Source organism: Heterodontus francisci, chromosome 24 (assembly GCF_036365525.1).
Source record: "Heterodontus francisci isolate sHetFra1 chromosome 24, sHetFra1.hap1, whole genome shotgun sequence".
Taxonomy (NCBI): domain Eukaryota; kingdom Metazoa; phylum Chordata; class Chondrichthyes; order Heterodontiformes; family Heterodontidae; genus Heterodontus; species Heterodontus francisci.
In genome coordinates this window covers 21,960,297-21,982,557 of record NC_090394.1, presented here as the reverse complement: position 1 = coordinate 21,982,557, position 22,261 = coordinate 21,960,297, and the positions used below count along the sequence as shown (strand labels likewise).

Sequence of the window (22,261 nt, the reverse complement as noted above, 5' to 3'; positions counted from 1 at the left end):
CATTCTGGCCTGCCATGCCATTTTCCTGGAACAGATTGCTGGGAGACCTAGCTCTATCACAGTGCCTGACTAACTGGAGTATCTATGGAGTTCTGGAAGATGATTATTTTTTCTTTGTCAAAAGACAACACCTACCCCTGGAAGAGTTGAGTCACTTGGGACTTTCCAGCTGTTGGCCTAATTAACAGCCAGAAGGTTCCTTTGGGTGCACTGCTTCTATCCAGTACTTGGATAGCCAGGAAAATTAACCTCCATATTTTCCGTGAAAATTCAATAACATTTTTTAAGTTATTGAGGTGATAAGTTTATGCTCAATTCCAAACATAATTCCTAATATTCTGTATAATCAGAATCTCAAAGAATAATCGGAATACACTACGTATCACATTTTTGAAATGAGTTATTGAGGCAACATATTTAAAACAGAACCAAGCTCTGAATAAGCACCACACAAGTGCCAGGTAATGAGCATCTACGACAAGAGAGAATCCAACCACCTCCCTTTGACATTTAACAACATTTCCATCATTGAATCCCCCCACCACCAACATCCTGGGGTGACCAGAAACTGAACTGGACCAGCCATATAAATACTGTGGTTACAAAAGCAGGTCATAGCTTGAGAATTCTGTGATGAGTAACTCACCTCCTCACTCCCTAATGCCTGCCCACCATCTACAAAACACAAGTCAGGAGTGTGATGGAATACTCTCCACTTGCCTGGATGTGTGCAGCTCCAACAACACCCAAAAAACTCGACACCATCCAGGACAAAGCAACCCATTTGACTGGCACCGCTATCTAACAACTTAAAGATTCCACCATAGCGCACAGTGGCAGCAGTATGTATATCTACAAGATGCACTATAGCAACTCTCCAAGACTCTTTCGACAGCAGCTTCCAAAGCTTACAAGGGCAGCAGGAGCATGGGAAGATCACAACCTGAAAATTCCCCTCCAAGGAACACACCATCCTGACTTTGAAGTATGTCACCGTTCCTTCACTATTGCTGAGTCAAAATTCTGGAACTCCCTCCCTAACAGCGCTGTTGGTGTACTTACACCACAAAGACTGCAGCGGTTCACCACCACCTTCTCAAGTACAATTAGGAATGGACAATAGATGCTGTTCTTGCCAGCGACACTCATGTCCCATGAACGAAGAAAAAACAAGAAGGAAATTATGAGGTCTGATTAAAAGCTGGTAGTTCTAGAGAAATAAATTTACTCTTTACATGTGTTTCTAGCACAGTTCTGTATTGTAATAATGTTTCACATCAGATGAAATACCCTGAAAGAGTGCAGTGGCCAAAAAATAAAAATACATTTTTTAAATGTGAGAAATTGGGTGGGAAAACTATTTTTTCATAAAATGTCGATTTGTCACTTGTATTCTGCTGAGGTGATGCATTGCAGATGATGTTGGGGCAAGTCCTGCATCCTAACATCCCTCCCCAAAAAAATTACACTGGTGATGCAGTCGTATCACATTACAAATCTAATCTGACACTAGGTAGGAGGGAGAGCAAGAGGAATCTGATTTGTTATATGTTTTTCAAATTGCACTTTCAACTGCACTGGAACTTAGCTCGTGTGTATTGTGAAAACTGCAAAAGAAGCAAACCTAGTTTGCCAGGGAGCTATAACAAAAGCATAACCATGAATTCACATAAGTTTGGTCTTAATGTACAGTATTAAATATAATGCATAATCATCAGTTGCTTTTCTATCCTTAACTTTTTTAAAAGCAACTCTCTCCTCGCCTGTCCTCAAGCTAAATGTTGTTGGGATACCAGACCCCAGCTGACAGGAGCCCTTCCACACTTAGTCAATAGCCAGGCTAGTTCACATCTGTAGTCAAGTCTTTTCCTTTTCTCACCCAATGTCCACACAAGCACTTTCTAGCAGGGATCACTGTATAGGGACATGAACCTTAGACCAGGGATACTTGGGTCAGTTTTACCATCTCAAATACTGCCTTGGCTCACATCAGTTAATTCAAGACAAAGAATCAAATCTTGGACCTTCCGTCTGTACGGCTTAGTAGTGAAGCACACTGCGCATTTACCCACTAAACCATTGAGGGATCCCGTTAGTCCCATTTTACAAACTCTAGGCATCAAACTAGGTATGAAAAATATCACTAGGAACAAAATTGAAAGAAATTACATTGTCCTTCTGTTGTATTTTTACTATTGTTTTAAAATTAGTTTACCATAAAACATTGAAAGGTGGCCAAGTATAGGAAATTAATACGCATATTCAGTAGGAGTTAACATATTGTGCACTTTGTTTTGGTGCATAAATTAACACGTAAAAGTATAGTTAGTATTTCAGTGATGGCCTATAAATAAGAATTATAAGCTTAGTCTGTGAAAATACATGTAATCAAAAACAAACTACAACATTTAGAAGTAAAGCTATGGTAGGATCGACAAAAACATTAAATATATGTTGTGTAGAATATAGATACAGCAGACAGCCGACATTTGTTGCCTACCTCCGTGTAAAAATTCTTGCAACTTGGGTTCAAGTTTGTGAGAGTCTTCAACTTCAGTACAATGTAACATCCAGTGAAATAAAGCCTGGAGGGATTTCTTCAAAACCTAAATGTTACAAATTTGATTAATTGTCAGAGTTTTTAACATATGATACTTGATTCAAGTGTAAGTGGTACAAAATATACTTTCAGCAGTACACTGAATGCGAAGATTTGAACTGCGTCCCATTCAGTTGCCTTTGTGTCCACATAGCTGCATGCAACTATGGATCAAGTGCATAAACAACAGCGAATTGCACTGAAACATTATGAAAAATCATACTCACAGTACAGTCTGTATCTGGGTTTCTGATATAATCAAGGAGAAGGTTCAATGCATCGTTTACTTCCTTAATCCCCCCTAAGTTAAAAAATATTAATTTCAATAAAATTAAACCAGTCTTGTTATAGGTGTAAATATTTTTATAATTCAAAACTATACAACGACAATGTTCAAAAATCCTGACAGGCGGCTGCTATTATCCACATATATGTTTATAGAGGAAATAGTATCTGAGGACAGGAGGGAAAAATATATACTGCATTTTCTATAGGAGTGCTACTCACCCCATTCTAAACAATTGCTTCTGAAAAAATTCTAGATTTTAAGCCATCAAGCCTCCAAGGCAAAATTTTACTTAATTCTATGGTGTTCCCTTTGATTTATTAACTAAAGTCCCAGAGTGTTAACCAAGAATACTGTTAAACTGCACAGTGTAAAATTTTGAATCACTGAAGATGTTTATTTATTCTTGGATAAATATTACTGACCTAAACAAAAATCTGCTTCCAATACTTTTACTAATTTTCTTGCATACTAAGTACTGCTCTGCTATTAAGGCTTCGGTGTACAGACATTTGGCAATCCTTAGTTCCTGAGAGACAAGTGCATTTGTTTTACTTGGTTCATGGGGTACGTGCCGTATCTTAAGTTCTGCAAGGTGTTGTCTGGAAGAAGTATGAGCTACTCTTGGTCTTGAAACAGTCAGATATAGTTATATCAGAGACAGAGAATACTTCAATGCTTTATTATTGCTTTGTTTTGTTTCATACCTGCCCACTGAGTGACTGCACCAAGAACATCTATTCCTGCTCTCTGAACTTTGACGCATCCAATCAGATGTCTGCTAATACTGACACCAGCTAAAGTGGTGGAAATAGCAGTGCCAATGCACAGCTGTAAGACTGTAAGCACCGAGTTAGTCAAAGCTTGGTAGGGCAACTCTATTGTCTGAGAGGGCTGAATAAAACAAAGAAAGTCAACAATTTTAGATTTAATAAGATGCATGATAAAATTATTTTATATTTAGCTTCAACATCTTTACTTTCAAAGAACAAAGAACAGTACAGCACAGGAACAGGCCATTCGGCCCTCCAAGCCTGCGCCGATCTTGATGCCTGCCGAAACTAACACCTTCTGCACTTCCGGGGCCCATATCCCTCTATTCCCTTCCTATTCATATATTTGTCAAGATGTCTCTTAAATGTCGCTATCGTATCTGCTTCCAGCACCTCCCCTGGCAGCAAGTTCCAGGCACTCACCACCCTCTGTGTAAAAAACTTGCCTCGCACATCCCCTCTAAACTTTGCCCCTCGCACCTTAAACCTATGTCCCCTAGTAACTGACTCCTCCACCCTGGGAAAAAGCTTCTGGCTATCCACTCTGTCCATGCCGCTCATAACTTTGTAAACCTCTATCATGTCGCCCCTCCACCTCCGTCGTTCCAGTGAAAACAATCCGAGTTTTTCCAACCTCTCCTCATAGCTAATGCCCTCCAGACCAGGCAACATCCTGGTAAACCTCCTCTGTACCCTCTCCAAAGCCTCCACATCCTTCTGGTAGTGTGGCGACCAGAATTGCACGCAATATTCTAAGTGTGGCCTAACTAACTTTCTTGGGAGTCAAACACATGAAAGCTTCTCTAGAGGAAAAGGGGCACTTTCTGTACATTAAGATAACCAATAACCACTGTTTATTAACTGCTCCTAGGTATAAAACCAAGGATACAGCAAGGTTTCCTTTGGTACCCATAACATCTTTTATTTACTTTCGCCTTCACGATTCAAATTTCATAGCTGAGAGGACAGCAGTATAATTTCTAACATGTCCTTACCTACTCACCATTTGTAACAAGTCCCAGAGATGTGAAAGTGTCTGACAGAACAAATTGATACAAGCTGATTTTCTGGAAAGACAGTGCTCAATATCGACTCTATAGTCTGAAGATGCATCCAGCAAGACTGTAGTAAAATATAATGTACTCTCAGTATTAGTATGTGTTAAAATACAGATAATACCAAAATGTGTTATCCAGTACTGAGAGAATCAATATTGTTTTGTAGTATGCAATAGCGGTTTTACATTACAATCATCTAGATTCAGAAAGGCACAATTTAATGGAATAACTACAACACTTAAAATTTAACAAAAAAGTCAACTTCTGTTTGGATCCTCCCACAGAACTAGTACTATCTGCCTCTCCAAACCTATTTGGTTCCCATCGGGTTTAACCATTCCTATGAAGGACGGCCGCCCGCTCCCAGGAGCTGCCAGCCAATCAGAGAGATCGCAGCTCAGCAGTCTCTGAAGCGCCACCGGGAGCAGTGGCTGCTGCTGGGACTGCACCTGGAAGTGAAGCTGCCCTCCCAACGAGGTAAGTTGTGGGGTCAGGGAGCGGCGGGCCAGTCAGGCAAGCCCTACCAGGGCTGGTGTTGGTGAGGGCAGATGGCACCGCCACGGAGGCAGCTACTATCGTTGGAGGGCCCCTCCATGGGAAAAAGTGTCTCTGAATAGGGGTCTTCCACCAAGCCCGCTGGGAGGCCACCAGGGTTTACCTGGCAGTCTTCCCATGCGGCAGAGGGCTAACCCGCCACTGGTAAAATGCCAATGGCAGTGGGAAGTGGCTTCGTTGGCCATCTAAGCGGCTCAATTGGCCTCTGGGCAGGAGGGCCGTCCACCACCATCCCCGTCGCTGGCAAGATGGAATGGTGGTGGGAAGACAATGGGCACTCCACCCACCTCCCGGCCTTCCCTCACCATTTTACGGCACCCCTGCCTCCCAGCCCATCCGCAGAGGGCTGGTTAAATTCAGCCCATAGGCTCTTTACTACTTACCTAATCTCTTAAAGGAGGCATACAACCACAGTTAAAACTTCCAAGAAATTCTAAGAAAATGTTGCCCTGACCCTCAAAAGAAAAGGCAAGAAGGGATGAGCACTTTAAATACAAGGTACTTTTCCCTATCAAAGTAAGGCTTAAAAACACTCTCCCTCCAAGGAGATATTTGAGGTAATTGGGATAAGTTTAGTCCCCGAAAACAAGTGGGTGTGGGTCGGGTAAGAATTTCAAACCTAAACTCAATGCGGCTGGAACCTGCCGACTTCTGGTTTTAATGTATGCGGGCAACCAATCTGCTCCCAAGAGGAGGGTCGGTCAATGAAAGCTTTTAAAAGGTGGCCACATGTCTCCATTTTAACATTCTTTCCATTTATAATCTAATGTCAGTCGTGTTTCCCTGGTGTCAGGAAACTCGGCAGGTAAAAAAGGAGAGCAGGGCAGGATTCTTAAGCTAAGTGCCTTTACTGCACTGCTTGTGGGCTGGGGGAGGAGTGTTTCCTTCTGGTTCAACAAGCTAGCCTGTAAATCTCCTCATGATTTGTCTGACACCACCAACCAACACCCCACCCCCCCACCATATTCATGATCTCTGAGCCCCTGATCTTTCTCTTACTCCCACCCCCGCGATTACTGACCCCTTTCCAGATCCACCATCTTACCCCGCAATGAGCTTGATCTGCATTCCTGCGAACACCTCTCCCCTTGACTACCGTCTCACTCCAACCATGTTCTATCCCCAGCAACAACCCTCTTGCCCTTGCAAGCTCGATCTACCTGTGTTGACCATCTCACTACCTCCCCCCCGACTACACTCTACCCTTCGCGACCACCATCTTGAGCCCCTGACCACCCTAAAATCCCCCTGCAACCACCATCTTGACTTCCTGATCACACTCAAACCTCCCCCCACGCCCACCACCCCCCGACCACCATCTAAACTCCCTGACCTTGCTCAAAAATCCCCTGCAACCACCATCTGGACCCTCCCAAACCATGATCATTCCCCCTCTGGATTAATATCTGGACATCCTGACCACGCTCAAACCTCCCCCACCCAGCGACCACAATCTAACCTCCCTGACCAATCTCAAACCCCCCTGCAACCACCATCTTGACCCCCTGACCACTGTAAAATCCCCCTGCAACCACAATCTTGACCTCCTGACCACGCTCATATCCCCCTGCTACTACCATCTAGACCCCCTGGCCACGCTCAAACCCCACTGTGACCACTATCTTGTGCAATGAGCACACTCTACCCCTTGCGATGACCATTTCGCTCATTGACATCACTCTATCACCCAGAATTACCATCTCGCCCTCCGTGACCATGCTCTACCCCACCATTACCATACTCTACCCCTTGCAACAAGCATCTTGACCACTGCCCATACCACCCCGCGAGCACCATGTTAATCACACCACTAGACCTACATACTCTTCTGCTGCATTCTTCTGCTGTAGGCTGCCAATCAGGCTGTCTGTCTATCGGGCACGAAAGCCTCCAGCAGCTAAAAACAGGAGAACATTCGGGTAACCTGAACTTGCAGGTTTCTCACCACTGCTTCCCCCACTCCAAACGTGTGGATCTGTGAATAGCAGGACTATTGTATCAGGAGTTCCAATAAGCAGTTCTTCAGATGAAATCAGTTAGAGATACTCTGTTGTAAATTTTGCAGATCAACCTTCTCTTCAATCACAAATGTGTATCAGATGGTGTTTGAGGCAAGAAAATTGATATTGAAGACACCATGATTCCTTCTTTAAACCAGTTTTTTTAAAAAGAAAAATTGACCACCAGATTGCATGGAATATTTCTGCATTAGATGTTTGGTCAAGGTCAAGACTAGAAAGGACACCAATCTGTTTGCAATTGGAACAAGCCCAATGGCTAATATCTGCTGTGAATGGAAACCAAAACGGCACACCTCTACAATGAGAGGAAAGATTAATAGAACTACAAGTATCTTCTATGAAAAGTATGTGTGTGTGTTGGGGGAGGAAACAACGATTCGGGAGAGGAAAAGGATTCCAATTAACCTCCGTCTTCTTCAGCTCATTCATCAGCCATAGTGCTCTATGCCGACCATAAGGCTCCTCTTTATAACACTTTACTTTAAAAAAAGTGTCTCATTTCACTCTATCTCCCAAATATAGATTTAACTTCCTTATCATCCTGACCTTTCAGTGATCTAAAAGCCAGAATCATTTTTCTGTCTCTCAATTCTTTTACAGGTCTCTATATCTTACAAATGTTGCTACTAAATATTGTACTTAATAAATACTATTTATACCCCAGAAAGGTCCAATTACAACATTGTAACATTTATATAACTATAGACATAATAAAAATCATTCTTCCCGCAAAGCATTCCTTTCACAACTCCTGCACAAGTGATCACATCTTAAAAATGTTATCACTTCAAGCACCATCATACCTTTCCTCTTTATGTATTAATTTAGCAGAGACAATATTAGCTAGGTTATGAGGATTGTTGGATAATCATATACACAATGTACCTGTATCCTCCTGAGGTTGCACAGAAGTCACAGTAATGATGTAATTCAGTGGTTGGAACAATGCTGTTATAGCCTGCATCCTCAGTGGCTGTGGACTACACAAGAAAATACATTCAAAGGAATTGCTGAAACCAATAAGTAAAGGCTCCAAATAACTGTTGCCATCCAAGCATACAAAGAATGTCTCCACAATGCCACAGATATACACAGGCTCCATGGAATCTTGAAAAGTTCCTGATGTTTACTGAACAAACTTCATTCTTCTAAGTGCAATACATCTTTTTTATAACAATGATGGCCACAACAATGCAGCCCTGGGGAGGCAATTTCTGTGATTCTCACAGTGTCTCATTTAATGTTAAGCTACTGATCTCCAAATTCTTCAAAAGGTGGGTTAGAACCAATTAAAAAGGTATTTTCCTGATGGGATTTCTTTACAACATGGCATTGTTTTTGGGGCAGCTTGGGCACAAAAAGAAACCCTGAAAGTTGGTGGGAGAAAGAAATTATGTAATTTGGATAAGAATGCCTCCATTGGTGTTCAAATGAATCCTTATTTTTCACTATTACAAAACACAGATCATGTTAGACACTATGATATCATCATATGTGAAGTGTAAATCTTTATTCAGGCACTGATGGTTTGACCTGAAATGTTGACAATGTTTTTCTCCACAGACGCTGCCTGACTTGCTGAGTATTTCCAACATTTTCTGTTTTTGTTTGCTTTATTCAGGCAGGCTGCTTTCAATAGAATTTACCGCCAAAAAAAATTACTGTCTACAATGGACATACACCTATTATAGCCATGTTCCCTCAAGAGTTACCCCAGCACTAGTGTGATACTGCCACAATCTCAATATGACCTTTTACCTTCCAGAATATTATGTTCATATGCGTTTCGTGTGAATGATAGTAAATTTTGATTACACATGCTTATGGGAGACATAATATTGTGGTATTGTGGATTGGTTTAGCTTGCTAAAATAAAATATCTGGTTTAGTTCTAAAGTAAGAATGCCATCCTCAGTGGAATAAATCCCTGCAAGGAGTGGAAGCAGCCACCACTTGATAATAATGCTGAGGTTATTTATTAAGCCTTTCAAAAACGAATAATTTTAATATATAAATAAGGAACACAATAAATTAACTTAAATTGTTTACCAGAGGTAACTTAGATTGGCAATGTGCTTGAATACCCTTCATAAAGTGAAAATATTCAACTTATTCTCCCAAGCTGAAATAAAATCCAGGTCCCGAAAGAACAGTATTCAAACATACTGCACCACTCGTTAATCTTATAAACTTCAGATTATTTCCATAAATCTTTCTATATAATTAACAGCTTTGCACTCTTCAAATCGCCGGTCTTACTGTTAATCACATATTCAGTGTATAGTGTGGTATATTAAATATGCCCACAATATTTAAAAAAGTCTCACGTTCCTGATTCACTCAAACAAAGGCATGTATGAAAAGCTAACATTCAGGAAATGTATCAATCATGAATGAGGATCCAGCACAACTCAAACACTCAATTTTTTTTCCAGAGGACCAAATCTGCAGCAGTAGAGACCACACAATGAACCAACTGCAATGCTCCATTTACTTACTCACACCAGCTTCAACTACCATATATACAAAATAATTCTGCGGGGGGAGGGAAGAAAGAACATTAATCTCACCCATTAGGTCACTCATTGTTCATTAAAAACAACTCCAAAAACACCAAACATGTCTGGTCTGCTCAGATTGGAGCTCAGCTGCATTTCCCAACCTCCTCTTTGGACCTTCCCTGCACAAAGATGCTCAACCTGTTAGCAGACTCTCAGGCTGGGATTTTGTGTGGCCCCTAAGGCGGAGTCGGAGGTGGGCATGAAGTATCACAATGGGTGGTTGGGGGGTGGAGGGGCTTTTTTAAAATTCATTTATGAGATGTGGGCGACGCTGGCTAGGCCAGCATTTATTGCCCATCCCTAATTGCCCTTGAGAAGGTGGTGGTGAGCTGCCTTCTTGAACCACTGCAGTCCATGTGGGGTAGGTACACCCACAGTGCTGTTAGGAAGCGAGTCCCAGGATTTTGACCCAGCAGCAGTGAAGGAACGGAGATATAGTTCCAAGTCAGGATGGTGTGTAGCTTGGAAGGGACCTTGCAGGTGGTGGTGTTCCCAACCATTTGCTGCCCTTGTCCTTCTAGGTGGTAGAGGTCGCGGGTTTGGAAGGTGCTGTCTAAGGAGCCTTGGTACGTTGCTGCAGTGCATCTTGTAGATGGCACACACTGCTGCCGCTGTGCGTTGGTGGTGGAGGGAGTGAATGTTTGTAAATGGTGTGCCAATCAAGCGGGCTCCTTTGTCCTTGATGGTGTTGAGCTTCTTGAGTGTTATTGGAGCTGCACCCATCCAGGCATGTGGAGAATATTCCATCGCACTCCTGACTTGTGCTTTGTAGATGGTGGACAGGGGAGTCAGAAAGTGAGTTAATTGCTGCAGGATTCCTAGCCTCTGACCTGGTCTTATAGCCACAGTATTTATATGGCTACTCCAGTTTAGTTTCTGGTCAATGGTAACCCCCAGGATGTTGATAATGGGGGATTCAGCGATGGTAATGCCATTGAATGTCAAGGGGAGATGGGTAGACTCTCTCTTGTTGGAGATGGTCATTGCCTGGCACTTGTGTGGCGCGAATGTTACTTGCCACTTATCAGCCTAAGTCTGGATATTGTCCCGGTCTTGCTACATTCTACACGGACTGCTTCAGTATCTGAGGAGTCACAAATTGTGCTGAACATTGTGCAATCATCAGCGAACATCCCCACTCCTGACCTTATGATTGAAGGAAAGTCATTGATGAAGCAGCTGAAGGTAGTTGGGCCTAGGACACTACCCTGAGGAACTCCTGCAGTGATGTCCTGGAGTTGAGATGACAACCATAACCATCTTCCTTTGTGCTAGGTATGTCTCCAACCAGCGGAGAGTTTTCCCCCGATTCCCACTGACTCGAGTTTTGCTGGGGCTCCTTGATGCCATACTCAGTCAAATGCTGCCTTGATGTCATGGGCAGTCACTCTCACCTCACCTCTGGAGTTCAGCTCTTTTGTCCATGTTTGAACCAAGGCTGTAATGAGGTCAGGAGCTGAGTGGCCAAACTGAGCATCACTGAGCAGGTTATTGCTAAGCAAGTGCCGCTTGATAGCACCTTCCATCACTTTACTGATTGAGAGTAGACTGATAGGGCGGTAATTGGCGGGGTTGGACTTGTCCTGCTTTTTGTATACAGGACATAACTGGGCAATTTTCCACATTGCCGAGTAAATACCAGTGTTGTAGCTGTACGGGAACAGCTTGGCTAGAGGTGTGGCAAATTTTGCAGCACAGGTCTTCAGTACTATTGCCAGAATGTTGTCAGGGCGCATAGCCTTTGCAGTATCCAGTGCCTTCAGTCGTTTCTTGAGATCACGCAGAGTGAATCGAATTGGCTGAAGACTGGCATCTGTGGTGCTGGGGACTTCATCAACTTGGCTGAAGGTTGTTGCAAATGCTTCAGCCTTATCTTTCGCACTGATATGCTGGGCTTCCCCATCATTGAGGATGGGGATATTTATGGAGCCACCTCCTCCATTTAGTTGTTTAACTGCCCACCACCATTCACGGCTGGATGTGGCAGGACTGCAGAGCTTAGATTGGTTAAGGGATTGCTTAGCTTTGTCTATCGCATGCTGCTTATGCAGTTTGGCACACAAGTAGTCCTGGCTTGTAGCGTCAGCAGGTTGACACCTCATTTTGTGCTATGCCTGGTGCTGCTCCTGGCATGCCCCCCTACACTCTTCATTGAACCAGGTTTCGTCTCCTGGCTTGATGGTCATGGCAGAGTGGGGGATATGTGGGGCCATGAGGTTACAAATTGCGGTTGAGTACAATTCTGCTGCTGCTAATGGCCCACAGCACCTCATGGACGCCCAGTTTTGCATTGCTAGCTCTGTTTGAAATCTATCCCATTTAGCACAGTGGTAGTGCCACAACACAATAGAGGGTACCTTCAATGTGAAGTGGGGCTTTGTCTCCACAAGGACTGTGCGGTGGTCACTCCTACCAATACTGTCATGGACAGATGCATCTGCGGCAGGCAGATTGGTGAAGACGAGGTCAAGTATATTTTTCCCTCCCGCTGGTTCCCTCACCACCTACCACAATCCCAGACTAGCAGCTATGTCCTTTAGGACTCGGCCAGTTCGGTCAGTCATGTTGCTACCAAGCCACTCTTGGTGATGGACATTGAAGTCCGTAACCCAGAGTACATTCTGTGCCCTTGCCACCCACAGTGCTTCTTCCGTGTTCAGCAGTAGTTCAGCAGTACTGATTCATCAGCTGAGGGAGGGCAGTAGGCAGGTTTCCTTGCCAATGTTTGACCTGATGTGATGAGACTTCATTGGCTGATGACAGCTTTCCTGCCCAGAAGCAAATTTAAGCTTTTAAGTGGCTTATTAACAGCCAATTAAGGGCTTCTTCCCGCTGCTGCTGGGATCTTACCAGCGGCTGGGGGGGGTTTGCCTCCTCCAAGCGGGGAGGATGCCTTGTAACATAAGGCCCCCTCCCTGCGGGCTTTTGTGGGGGGTGGGTGGATAGGGTGGAACCCTCCCCCTTCGTGGGCAATTTGTGGTCCACTGAGTACACCCACCGGGAAACAGTTTACCCCCCGGAATCCCTTTCCTCCTGGTCTGCAAAACTACCCCCAGCCCTTCCTCGCCGGGGCCTTCCAGACTGGCCCCGTCGACCCCGCCTTACCTACCGCTAGTCCGGGCTTCCAGTGCTGGACCTGGGTCCGAGGCCTCTGTGGTAGCAGAAGTGGCCATCGCTCCCGGTGGTGATGCCAATACTGTTGAGCTGCCGGCCCTCTGATTGGCCGGCAGCTCTTGGAGGTAGGATCCCCGTCTTTAAAGGGACGGGAATCTCGGCTCGTGAAACTTTGATTGATAAACACTGGAGGATCGCTCCAGGCGGGTGCAAGAAGATTTTGGTCTGGTGCTGGGAGCCCCGGCTCCAGCACAAAATCCAGCCCTCAAAATGCACTGGAATCACTTTGTGCATGTCACACTGATGGATTATAACTCCCAAAATTCAATAGTGTCATTGTGCACATAACTCTAACGCAGCAAAACTCCCAGATGCAGCTTGTCCCTAGCATCTTCCATTCAGTTTTGTACAATACTGGGAGCGTACATACAGGAAGTCAGAGCACACTCTACAAATTGCTGGTCTTACTGTTAATCATAAAAAAGATTCTGGTGCTTTTTAAACAAGCAGCTCAGTTTTCTTCTTGGACATATTCCTCTCAGATATAGCCTACTGGTTGGAAATCAGATCAAGTTAAAAAGAACTTCTCTCAAAAGCTGGAATCACATTTTTCCTTTTTCTGATGCTACTAAATAGGCCCTTACTTCTCAAATATGGTGGTTTAACATCTGATTTTCTGTACTCTGTTGGTCGTCCTCCCCAAGCACTTTCTACTCCAATTCAGAATGAGACCACAGTGACATAAAATCGTGTTCCATACCACTCAAGATTGGACTTTTGAAAGACCATTGGCATGAGTGAATATCGTTTTTATATAGCACCACACTCTCAACGTGTTGTAAAAATATAAAATGAATATCAAGCTTTTTTCCCCCAGCCCATTGTTTTTATTGAACTTCACATATTTTGTGAGAAGTTTGTTAAATGGGAGGTCAGCCTTTGAAATAAATTATTCATTTCAATAATAAAACCAGAAAATGCTGGAAATTCACAGCGGATCAGGTAGCATTCATGGAGAGAGAAACAAAGTTAATGTTTCAGATTGATGACCTATCATCAGAACTGGAAAAAGATACAGATTTAACAGTTTTTTAAGCAAGTACAGAGGCAGGAAACGGGGAGGAAAGAACAAAGGGGAAAATCTGTGATAGGGTAGAAGGCAGGAGAGATTAAATGGCAAAAGGGATAATGAAAGGTCATGAACCTGAAATGTTAACTTTGTTCTTCCCTCGACATATACTACCTGTCCTGCTGAGTATTTCCAGCATTTTGTTTTTAGTGATGATTTCCAGCATCAGCAGTATTTTGCTTTTGTATCCATTTCAATAATTTGCAGAGAAATCAAATCTTCTGCCTAGAAGTAGTGAAGGTTGTGGAAGGTTGTGGAGAAGTCCAACTGGTAATAGCAGTATTGATGGGAGGGTCGGGGGTGCTGTCAGAGGGGCGATAGGAGGTTGGGGTCAGGGAAGGAGGTCAGAGATCTCGGGGCAAGCAGCAGCAGTGGTTAGGGTGAGTACTAACTATTTTTTCCATTCTGTGCTGCTTCGTGTTGGCTTTCCAGGAGGCAATCAGCAGTTGCAAGGGAAGCAGGTATTAGGCTCTTACTTGCATATGTTAATTGGTTAACACCTGCTTCTGACGTGGATAAAGGACGTCTCTTGTTTGGCCTTTACCAAAATGGTATCCGGCATGGTCCGCACCAGAATTGCGTGCGGGCAGCACAGACGCCAGTTTGAACACGAAACTGCACCCACAGTGCTGAAAAATTGGGTGTCAAATTTCTAGCCTACAGTATTCTAAATAAAATAACCATATTAACTCATATACCAGATGCACTATTTTTGGAAAAAAGCCAAAGCATCAGATTAAGTTGACAATGCAACTTATAAGCAAGTAATTTTTCACCCTGGTTACAGGGTTCAAGAATGGAACGTGGTCTATATGTAGTGACAGCCCATGTCAGTCCATGTCGTACTTTCACTAATCAAGTACATGACCTATTTCTTCTACAATAATATTTATTTCTAACAGAAGTAAATATTCAGGCTTCCATACCAATTCTTGAGCTTTAGGATTCCTGAAGCTAATGTCAATGCTTCAGCCTGATTCAGTGACCGCAATAAGAGACTTAGTAATTCCCAGATCTTAGGCTCCAGTACCTCACATGGGAGTGTTCTGCAGGATAAAATGAAAACGAGCCTTTTTAACTCCACACAATTTTTCCCCCCAAAAAATCACACATATCACAAAAAAGTCTTTTACCAATCATGGTGGCATAGATTTTGGTCTCCTCTTCTACTTTCCCACCAGTATCTATTTTATTATCCCTGATCAGAAATGTGGGATCATCCAGGCTGCAGACATCTCCAGGGATGTTGCCAATGCCAACTGTCATGGGTAGAAAGTCTGACTAGCCATTTTTCTACCTCCCATGGGTTACAATTGACAATGACAAAACATGCTCTCAGGGTACAAGGAAATAAATGCTATTGCGTTTCAGTTTTTTGAAACTGTTTAGCAAAACTAAACATTTGGTAAGTTAAGATTGTGAAACTACACTCCATTTACTTTGCATTCTGGAAATGTGATAAGAATTAACAGCAATGTTAATATATATTTACAGGATTATAAGTTGTAAAGGCTGTGACCAATTTTCTCTTTGTTTATTCTCTTATGTAGGCTACTCCCATCTTTTATATGCATCCACCTGCTGCCATCAAAAGTTAAATTGTTAATAAAAAAGACTTACATCTATATAGCGCCTTTCACAACCTCAGGACTTCCCAAAGCACTTTACAATCATGCAGTACTTTTGAAGTGTAGTCACTTTCCTAATACAGGAAATGCAATGACCAATTTGCACACAGCAAGCTCCCACAAACAACAATGTGATAATGACCAGATAATCTGTTTTAGTGATGTTGAATGAGGGATAAATATTGGCCAGGATACTTGGGAAATTCCCTTGTTTTTCTTCAAAAATACAGCCATGGGATCATTTACATCCACTTGAGAAAGCAGACGGGGCCTCGGTTTCACTTCTTATGTGAAAGATGGCACCTCCTACAGTACTGCATTCCCTCGTTACTGCACTGGAGTGTCAACCTACAGTTTTGTATGCAAGTGTCTAGAGTGGGACTTGGACCTGCAACCTTCAGACTCAAAGTTGAGAATGCTACCACCTGAGCCATGGCTGTTGATCAGCTAAAGTGCCCATTCCCACTCTAAGATATTAGCAATAAACAGTGAGATGGCGATTACTTCTACTCTCAAATGTTCCCACAGCACATTCTCTTGGGTTGATTTATAAAATTACTGTATTTAGACAGCAGTTGAAGACACTTTTGGTTAACTTTCTCAACTACTTGGCTAGTGTTTTTTATATTTCATGCTCTAGAATTGTAACCTCCCACAGGAACACTCAAAGTGATGCAAGTACCTCCAAGTGGCATCACAGCAGGACATAAGGAACAATATTGCTTCATAATTCGCCAAGGAGACACCCTTAGAGGGCAGGAGAGGTTTAGGCAGTTTTTTTCTAGAATAAAACACTCACTTCCACAATTTTCCCATCTAAAAAAAAACCCAATTGCAAGTGTAATAAAGTTACCATGCCTCTCTCCCTCTCTCTCCCCCTTTAACATGCTCCTTAAAACCTCTGACCAAGCTTTTGCTCATCTGCCCTAATATATCCTAAGTGGCTCGGTGTCAAATTTTGTTTTATAACGCTCCTATGAATGGATGTTTTACTATGTTAAAGGCACTATATAGATACAAGCTGATAGTTTCAGTAGATGAAAAATGCAGCAAACCTGCTAATCACAATGCCACCAGATTGATTTTGTGTTCAATTAACATTAAATAGTTCTTCCACTCTTACCTGGAAATATTCAAGAAAAACTCTGTCAAGGGTTGACCAATTCCAGTAAGATTACCCTTTAAAAGTAACTCTATACTTCCTTCTATCTTAGGCCACAATGATAGTAAGGCAACTGGATGGCTGGTTCCAGAGACTTTGGATAGTAATTTCAGTGCCTGTTGAATGTTGGAAGTGATATCAGACCTCAGGAAATCTTCAATGTGTCCAGTAATTGCACAGACAGAACCTGACCAATTTGTAGAATGCAAAGTGGTAACTGTATCAATTGTGTCAGTTAGTCGGATTTTGCTGCCATTTCCTAAAGTAGCAAGTTCACAGCGTTGTAAAGAGAAAGTCAAAATATTTGCCAAAAGTTGACCAGCTGTTGAGGCTACAAATATACTTGGGTCCTTTTGCAGCCGTATAATCCCATCAATACAGTCTGTTGGGAAAAAGAGAAAGAATGTAACTCTTTGTTGAAATTAAAAACAGGACAATATAGCATTTTTCTGACAAAGTAGAAATCCAAACAGAATGCTTACCTTAAAAGTACTGATCATTTTATACAAAGAACATTTATGAGTAACATCTCACTAGTATTGAAAACTTTCAGTGTAAATGGAATGGGGCAGAAAATTTAGTGACGTATTTGCCTAACAGTAGTGTCACTAGTGGTATTCCCAAATTCAGAAGCAGCACGAACAAACACCTGAGGTAAACTTTACAGCCCTGACAGGAACTAAGATCAACTTGAATCGGTGGTTTTGTCCAGTAATTCGAAGCAGAGGTGCCAATGCAGCCACCACTTTTTCCTACTTTTAGATAGCTAAGAGTGCTGTACACTTGTATAGTGGAGGAATACAACTGGTGCAGACAGGATGGGCCAAATGGCCTCCTTCTGCACTGTAATGATTCTGTGATTCTGTGAATTTCCTCTTGCCATCCTGCATGGACCTTCTCCAACCTTCAAGGAAAAACCTACAGCCAGAAATAAAAGTTGTAATGTGGCACTTTCACATTACAACACATGCACAAGCTTTGTTAATCTACTGCTGCCAATGGTGTGGAACCTATTCCCCAATTTAAAATGGGATAAATCGAACAGAATTACCAAGTAAGCCTTTGTAGAACTACTTTTTAAAGCAGTTCCATGGAATAAACATGACACAGGCCTGATCCAAACTTTAGAAATGCTACTGGCAAAAGCACAAATAATTAGCCTTTGTGAAAATTCAGAAGCATCTAATGGAAACATCTGATACAAAAGATAGCTTTAGTTTACAATCTAAGTGGCGAAGATAGAACGTTACAGGTGGGCAAAAATATGCAGACACAGTCTCCTCAATCTGTTAATATACAAAATGGTAGAACACAAGGAATTACTACTTTACATCTTTCCTGTTTTAGAATTTCAATATCATCTGTGCAATCGCTGAAATTTTTCAGTAATCTCAACAGATATTTACAACAGAAAATGTGTGCATATTTTAGCATACTCATTTTCACATGGCAGAAAGCATATTTGCCTAAAAATAGATTTAAGAAAGATTAAGTGATTACCAAATTTGCAGAGAAATTGAATCACAGCCTCATGTTGCAGCATATTTTGGATCCCCAAGAGCCATCCACACCGTACAGTTGCTTCCTCCCATGCTTCTGTCCCAAGGTTTGCTGGATTCCCAAAAAGACAGCTTATAATCCCATCATCCTGGAATAACAACAGCAATGAAATTGTAGCATCACTTTTGACAAGGAAACTACAATCAAAAATCAATTATTCCATCGACCAACCCCCACTCTCCACTTCATTTTCCTTCAGCAAATTATAAAAAAGGCTTCACCACCAAGAGAACAATTATAATTGTGTGCTGGTATCACCATGTCACCTTATGGACCTGACTAAATCACTTCCAAATCCTGCAGTTTTTCTGAAAATAGCATCTCTTCCTTCCCCACCACCACAAAAACAATGGCATAAGTACGAGAAATTCCAGTCAGAGAGAATACCATTCAAACATAACTTCCTTTAATTTTATGTTAATACAAAGGAGTAGAAAATTAGGTGAACAGAGCACAAAGTAGGTTCTACATTAGTGAAAACTACCATGACTTGTGGCTCTAGTCAAATTAAAAACCTCATTCAAGACATTGATGCAATGCCTGATTCATGGCATGCTGATTTACCAATCTGTTGTGCCATCATACAAAAACAACTTGTATTTATGTACTTGTATTTTGCTTTTATTACTATATTATTGTATTTATGTGGTGCTGTTAACATAGTAAAACGGCGTGAGGCGCTTCACTGGAGCATTATCAAACAAAATTTGACACTGTGCCACATAAGGAGATATTAGGGCAGATGACCAAAAGCTTGGTCAAAAAGTACATTTTAAAGGAGTGCTTTAAAAGGAGGAAAGAGAGTAAGAGAGGCAGAGAGGTTTAGAGGCCTTGGCACCTGAAGGCACGGCCACCAATGGTGGAGTGATTAAAAATCAGGGATGTGCAAGAGACAAAAACTGAAAAAACACAGGCACCTTGGAAGTTTGTACGGCTGTAGGAGATTACAGAGATAGGGAGGGTCAAAGCTATGGAGGGATTTGAAAACAAGGATGAGAATTTTAAAACTGAGATGTTGCTTAACTGGGAGCCAATGTTGGTTAGTGAGTACAGGGGAGATGGGAACGGGACTTGTTGCGAGTTAGGTCACAGGCAGTAGAGTTTTGGATGACCTCAAGGGTAGATAGCTTTACGCATATTGCACTTCAACATAAAATATGGGTGTTCATTCACTTCAAAATGTCCAAAGTATTAAAAAAAAATTAAAATAGAAAATGCTGGAAATACAGCTGGTCTAGCAATATGTGAAAAGAGGGGGAAAAGAGCTTTAAGATGCACACCCGGTGCTAAATAGATCTACACCTAAAATGTTATTCTGTCTTTTCAGATGCTGACATATGCGTATCTCCAGCATTTTTCATTTTTATTTTGAATTTCCGGCATTTTCTTGTAGTTTCTTCCTTTTCATTTGTACAGAAAGGAATTTTTTTCTGACCATAGCATTTTAATAATGGGAACTGCGAATCATAGTCATAGAGTTATACAGCACAGAAACAGGCTCTTCGGCCCATCATGTCTGTGCCGGCCATCAAGCCTATCTATTCTAATCCCATCTTCCAGCACTTGGCCCGTAGCCTTGCATGCTATGGCGTTTTAACTGCTCATCTAAATACTTCTTAAATGTTGTGAGGGTTCCTGCCTCTACCACCCCTTCAGGCAGTGTGTTCTAGATTCCAACCAACCTCTGGGTGAAAAACTTTTTCCTCAAATCCCCTCTAAACCTCCTTCCCCTTACCTTAAATCTATGCCCCCTAGTTATTGATCCCTCCGCTAAGAGAAAAAGTTTCTTCCTATCTACCCTATCTATGCCCCTCATAATTTTGTATACCTCAATCAGGTCCCCCCTCAGCCTTCTCTGCTCTAAGGAAAACAATCCTTGCCTATCCAGTCTCTCTTAGTAGCTGAAATGCTCCATCCCAGGCAGCATCCTAGTGAATCTCCTCTGCACCCTCTCCAGTGCAATCACATCCTTCCTATAGTGTGACAACCAGAACTGTACACAGTACTCCAGCTGTGGCCTAACTAGCGTCTAACACAGCTCCATCATAACCTCCCTGCTCTTATATTCTATGCCTCGGCTAAAAAGGCAAGTATCCCATATACCTTCCTAACCACCTTATCTACCTGTGCTGCTGCCTTCAGTGATCTATGGACAAGTACACCAAGGTCCCTCTGACCCTCTGTACTTCCTAGGGTCCTACCATCCATTGTATATTCCCTTGACTTGTTTGTCCTCCCAAAATGTATCACCTCACACTTCTCAGGATTAAATTCCATTTGCCACTGCTCTGCCCATCTTACCAGCCCATCTATATCGTCCTGTAATCTAAGGCTTTCCTCCTCACTATCTACGACACCACCAATTTTTGTGTTATCTGCGAACTTACTGATCATACCTCCTACATTCACATCTAAATCATTAAGGTACACTACAAACAACAAGGGTCCCAGCACCGATCCCTGTGGTACACCCTTTAGCAATCATACTTGATTATCACAAGCAAGGAATTCTTTAATATAACAAAAAACTTAAAGCTTGAAAATTCATTATTTTCGAATTACTTACCTCCAACTTACAGAAATAGTCTTCTGAGGCTGCAAATAGTCCTGTCAGTCTCATAATGAAGGACAAAATGTTAGGATTAAGGTCCGTCTGCTTGGATACATTTACAATTACATTTGGCAGACATAGATTCTTCTGCAGAGTATACAGTTCAGTTTCTGAAGGGATCCCAGAAAAGAAAAGCAAAAGTGAGTAAAATCTTACATAGATTTAACATCTAATTTTATCACTACAGTTTATAATGCTTCTTTACTTACTGCTTGTGCCAATATTTCCCTCGTCTGCTGACAACACTGACACCTTGCAAATGTTATGTCTCAAGGACGACTGTTCTCTGGCAGACTGCCTAGGTCATGTTCACAGTGTCAGCTTGCTATTTAGTCAGCGGGGTATCTTAACCTAGACCAATCCTGTGCACGCTCAACATGCATAACTGCACTTTCCAGCAGGGATCATTGGAGAATGATCAGGAGTCAGAACTCTGAACAGTTTTCTTCTTCCCAACAAATTTATCTGAGGCCAATTTTAGCATTATCCTAGCGGCAATCAGCTGACTCAACGCAGACTGAGGATTGAGCTCAAGACGTAGTCTTATGGTTTAGCTACTCTACCTTAAATCTGTTAGGACACGACCGCTCAAGACAAAGCCCCCAATCAAAATATATGATTCTGATTGTGGTGGGAGCAAAGCACTGTCAATTCAGTCCTATCACTCCACAGATCGCCTAACATATCACTTTAAATTTTCCAAATTAAAGAAAACCACAGCCAAATTGAACAATCTATTAATCTCCCAAATGAGGCGAACCAAATCAGGTATCTTTAGATCAACAAATTAACTGTTTATTAGAGAAAATTAAATTCTTAAACACTACTAAAACATAAACAATATTTTTAAGAAAACAAAGTCCTAGCAGATTTATGCTCTTGCCGAAGTGGAATCTTCCTAATGTAGAAATGGTCCAAGGTTGCGTGACGTCTTAGCATTTGTCCAATGGGGAAAAAAAGGCTCTTCAACAGTGGAAAGTCAGTAGTCTAGTTCAGCAGTTGAAGTGTTGTTGTTCTTCTTCAGTGATGAATACAGCAATTACAGTTCAGTAGTTAAAGTAATTGGTTATTTTAAGAAATTAATCTGGCTTGAAACCTCTTTAAGATTTTGAGAATATAATAAATATGGTTTAAATAGACAGAGGAAGAGCTCTCCTATTTCCTTCAGTACATGCTGGCAGAACAGTGTGTGTCTGTCAATTGT

The 22,261-nt window shown here is 42.1% G+C and overlaps 1 protein-coding gene across 2 annotated transcripts in view; it reads right to left on the bottom strand.

Moving 5' to 3' along the window:
* Nucleotides 1–22,261, bottom strand: part of brat1 (BRCA1-associated ATM activator 1) — a 40,589-nt gene that overhangs the window by 10,030 nt on the left and 8,298 nt on the right. For both annotated transcript variants that reach the window (XM_068055754.1, XM_068055755.1), the window contains exons 3-11: nucleotides 21,013–21,167; nucleotides 18,387–18,534; nucleotides 16,848–17,268; nucleotides 15,023–15,142; nucleotides 8,178–8,272; nucleotides 4,662–4,780; nucleotides 3,593–3,779; nucleotides 2,827–2,900; nucleotides 2,501–2,606 (exon numbers count right to left, since the gene is read on the bottom strand). In XM_068055754.1, the coding sequence (XP_067911855.1) occupies nucleotides 2,501–2,606; nucleotides 2,827–2,900; nucleotides 3,593–3,779; nucleotides 4,662–4,780; nucleotides 8,178–8,272; nucleotides 15,023–15,142; nucleotides 16,848–17,268; nucleotides 18,387–18,534; nucleotides 21,013–21,167 (1,425 nt within the window). The remainder of the gene's footprint in view (nucleotides 1–2,500; nucleotides 2,607–2,826; nucleotides 2,901–3,592; nucleotides 3,780–4,661; nucleotides 4,781–8,177; nucleotides 8,273–15,022; nucleotides 15,143–16,847; nucleotides 17,269–18,386; nucleotides 18,535–21,012; nucleotides 21,168–22,261) is intronic.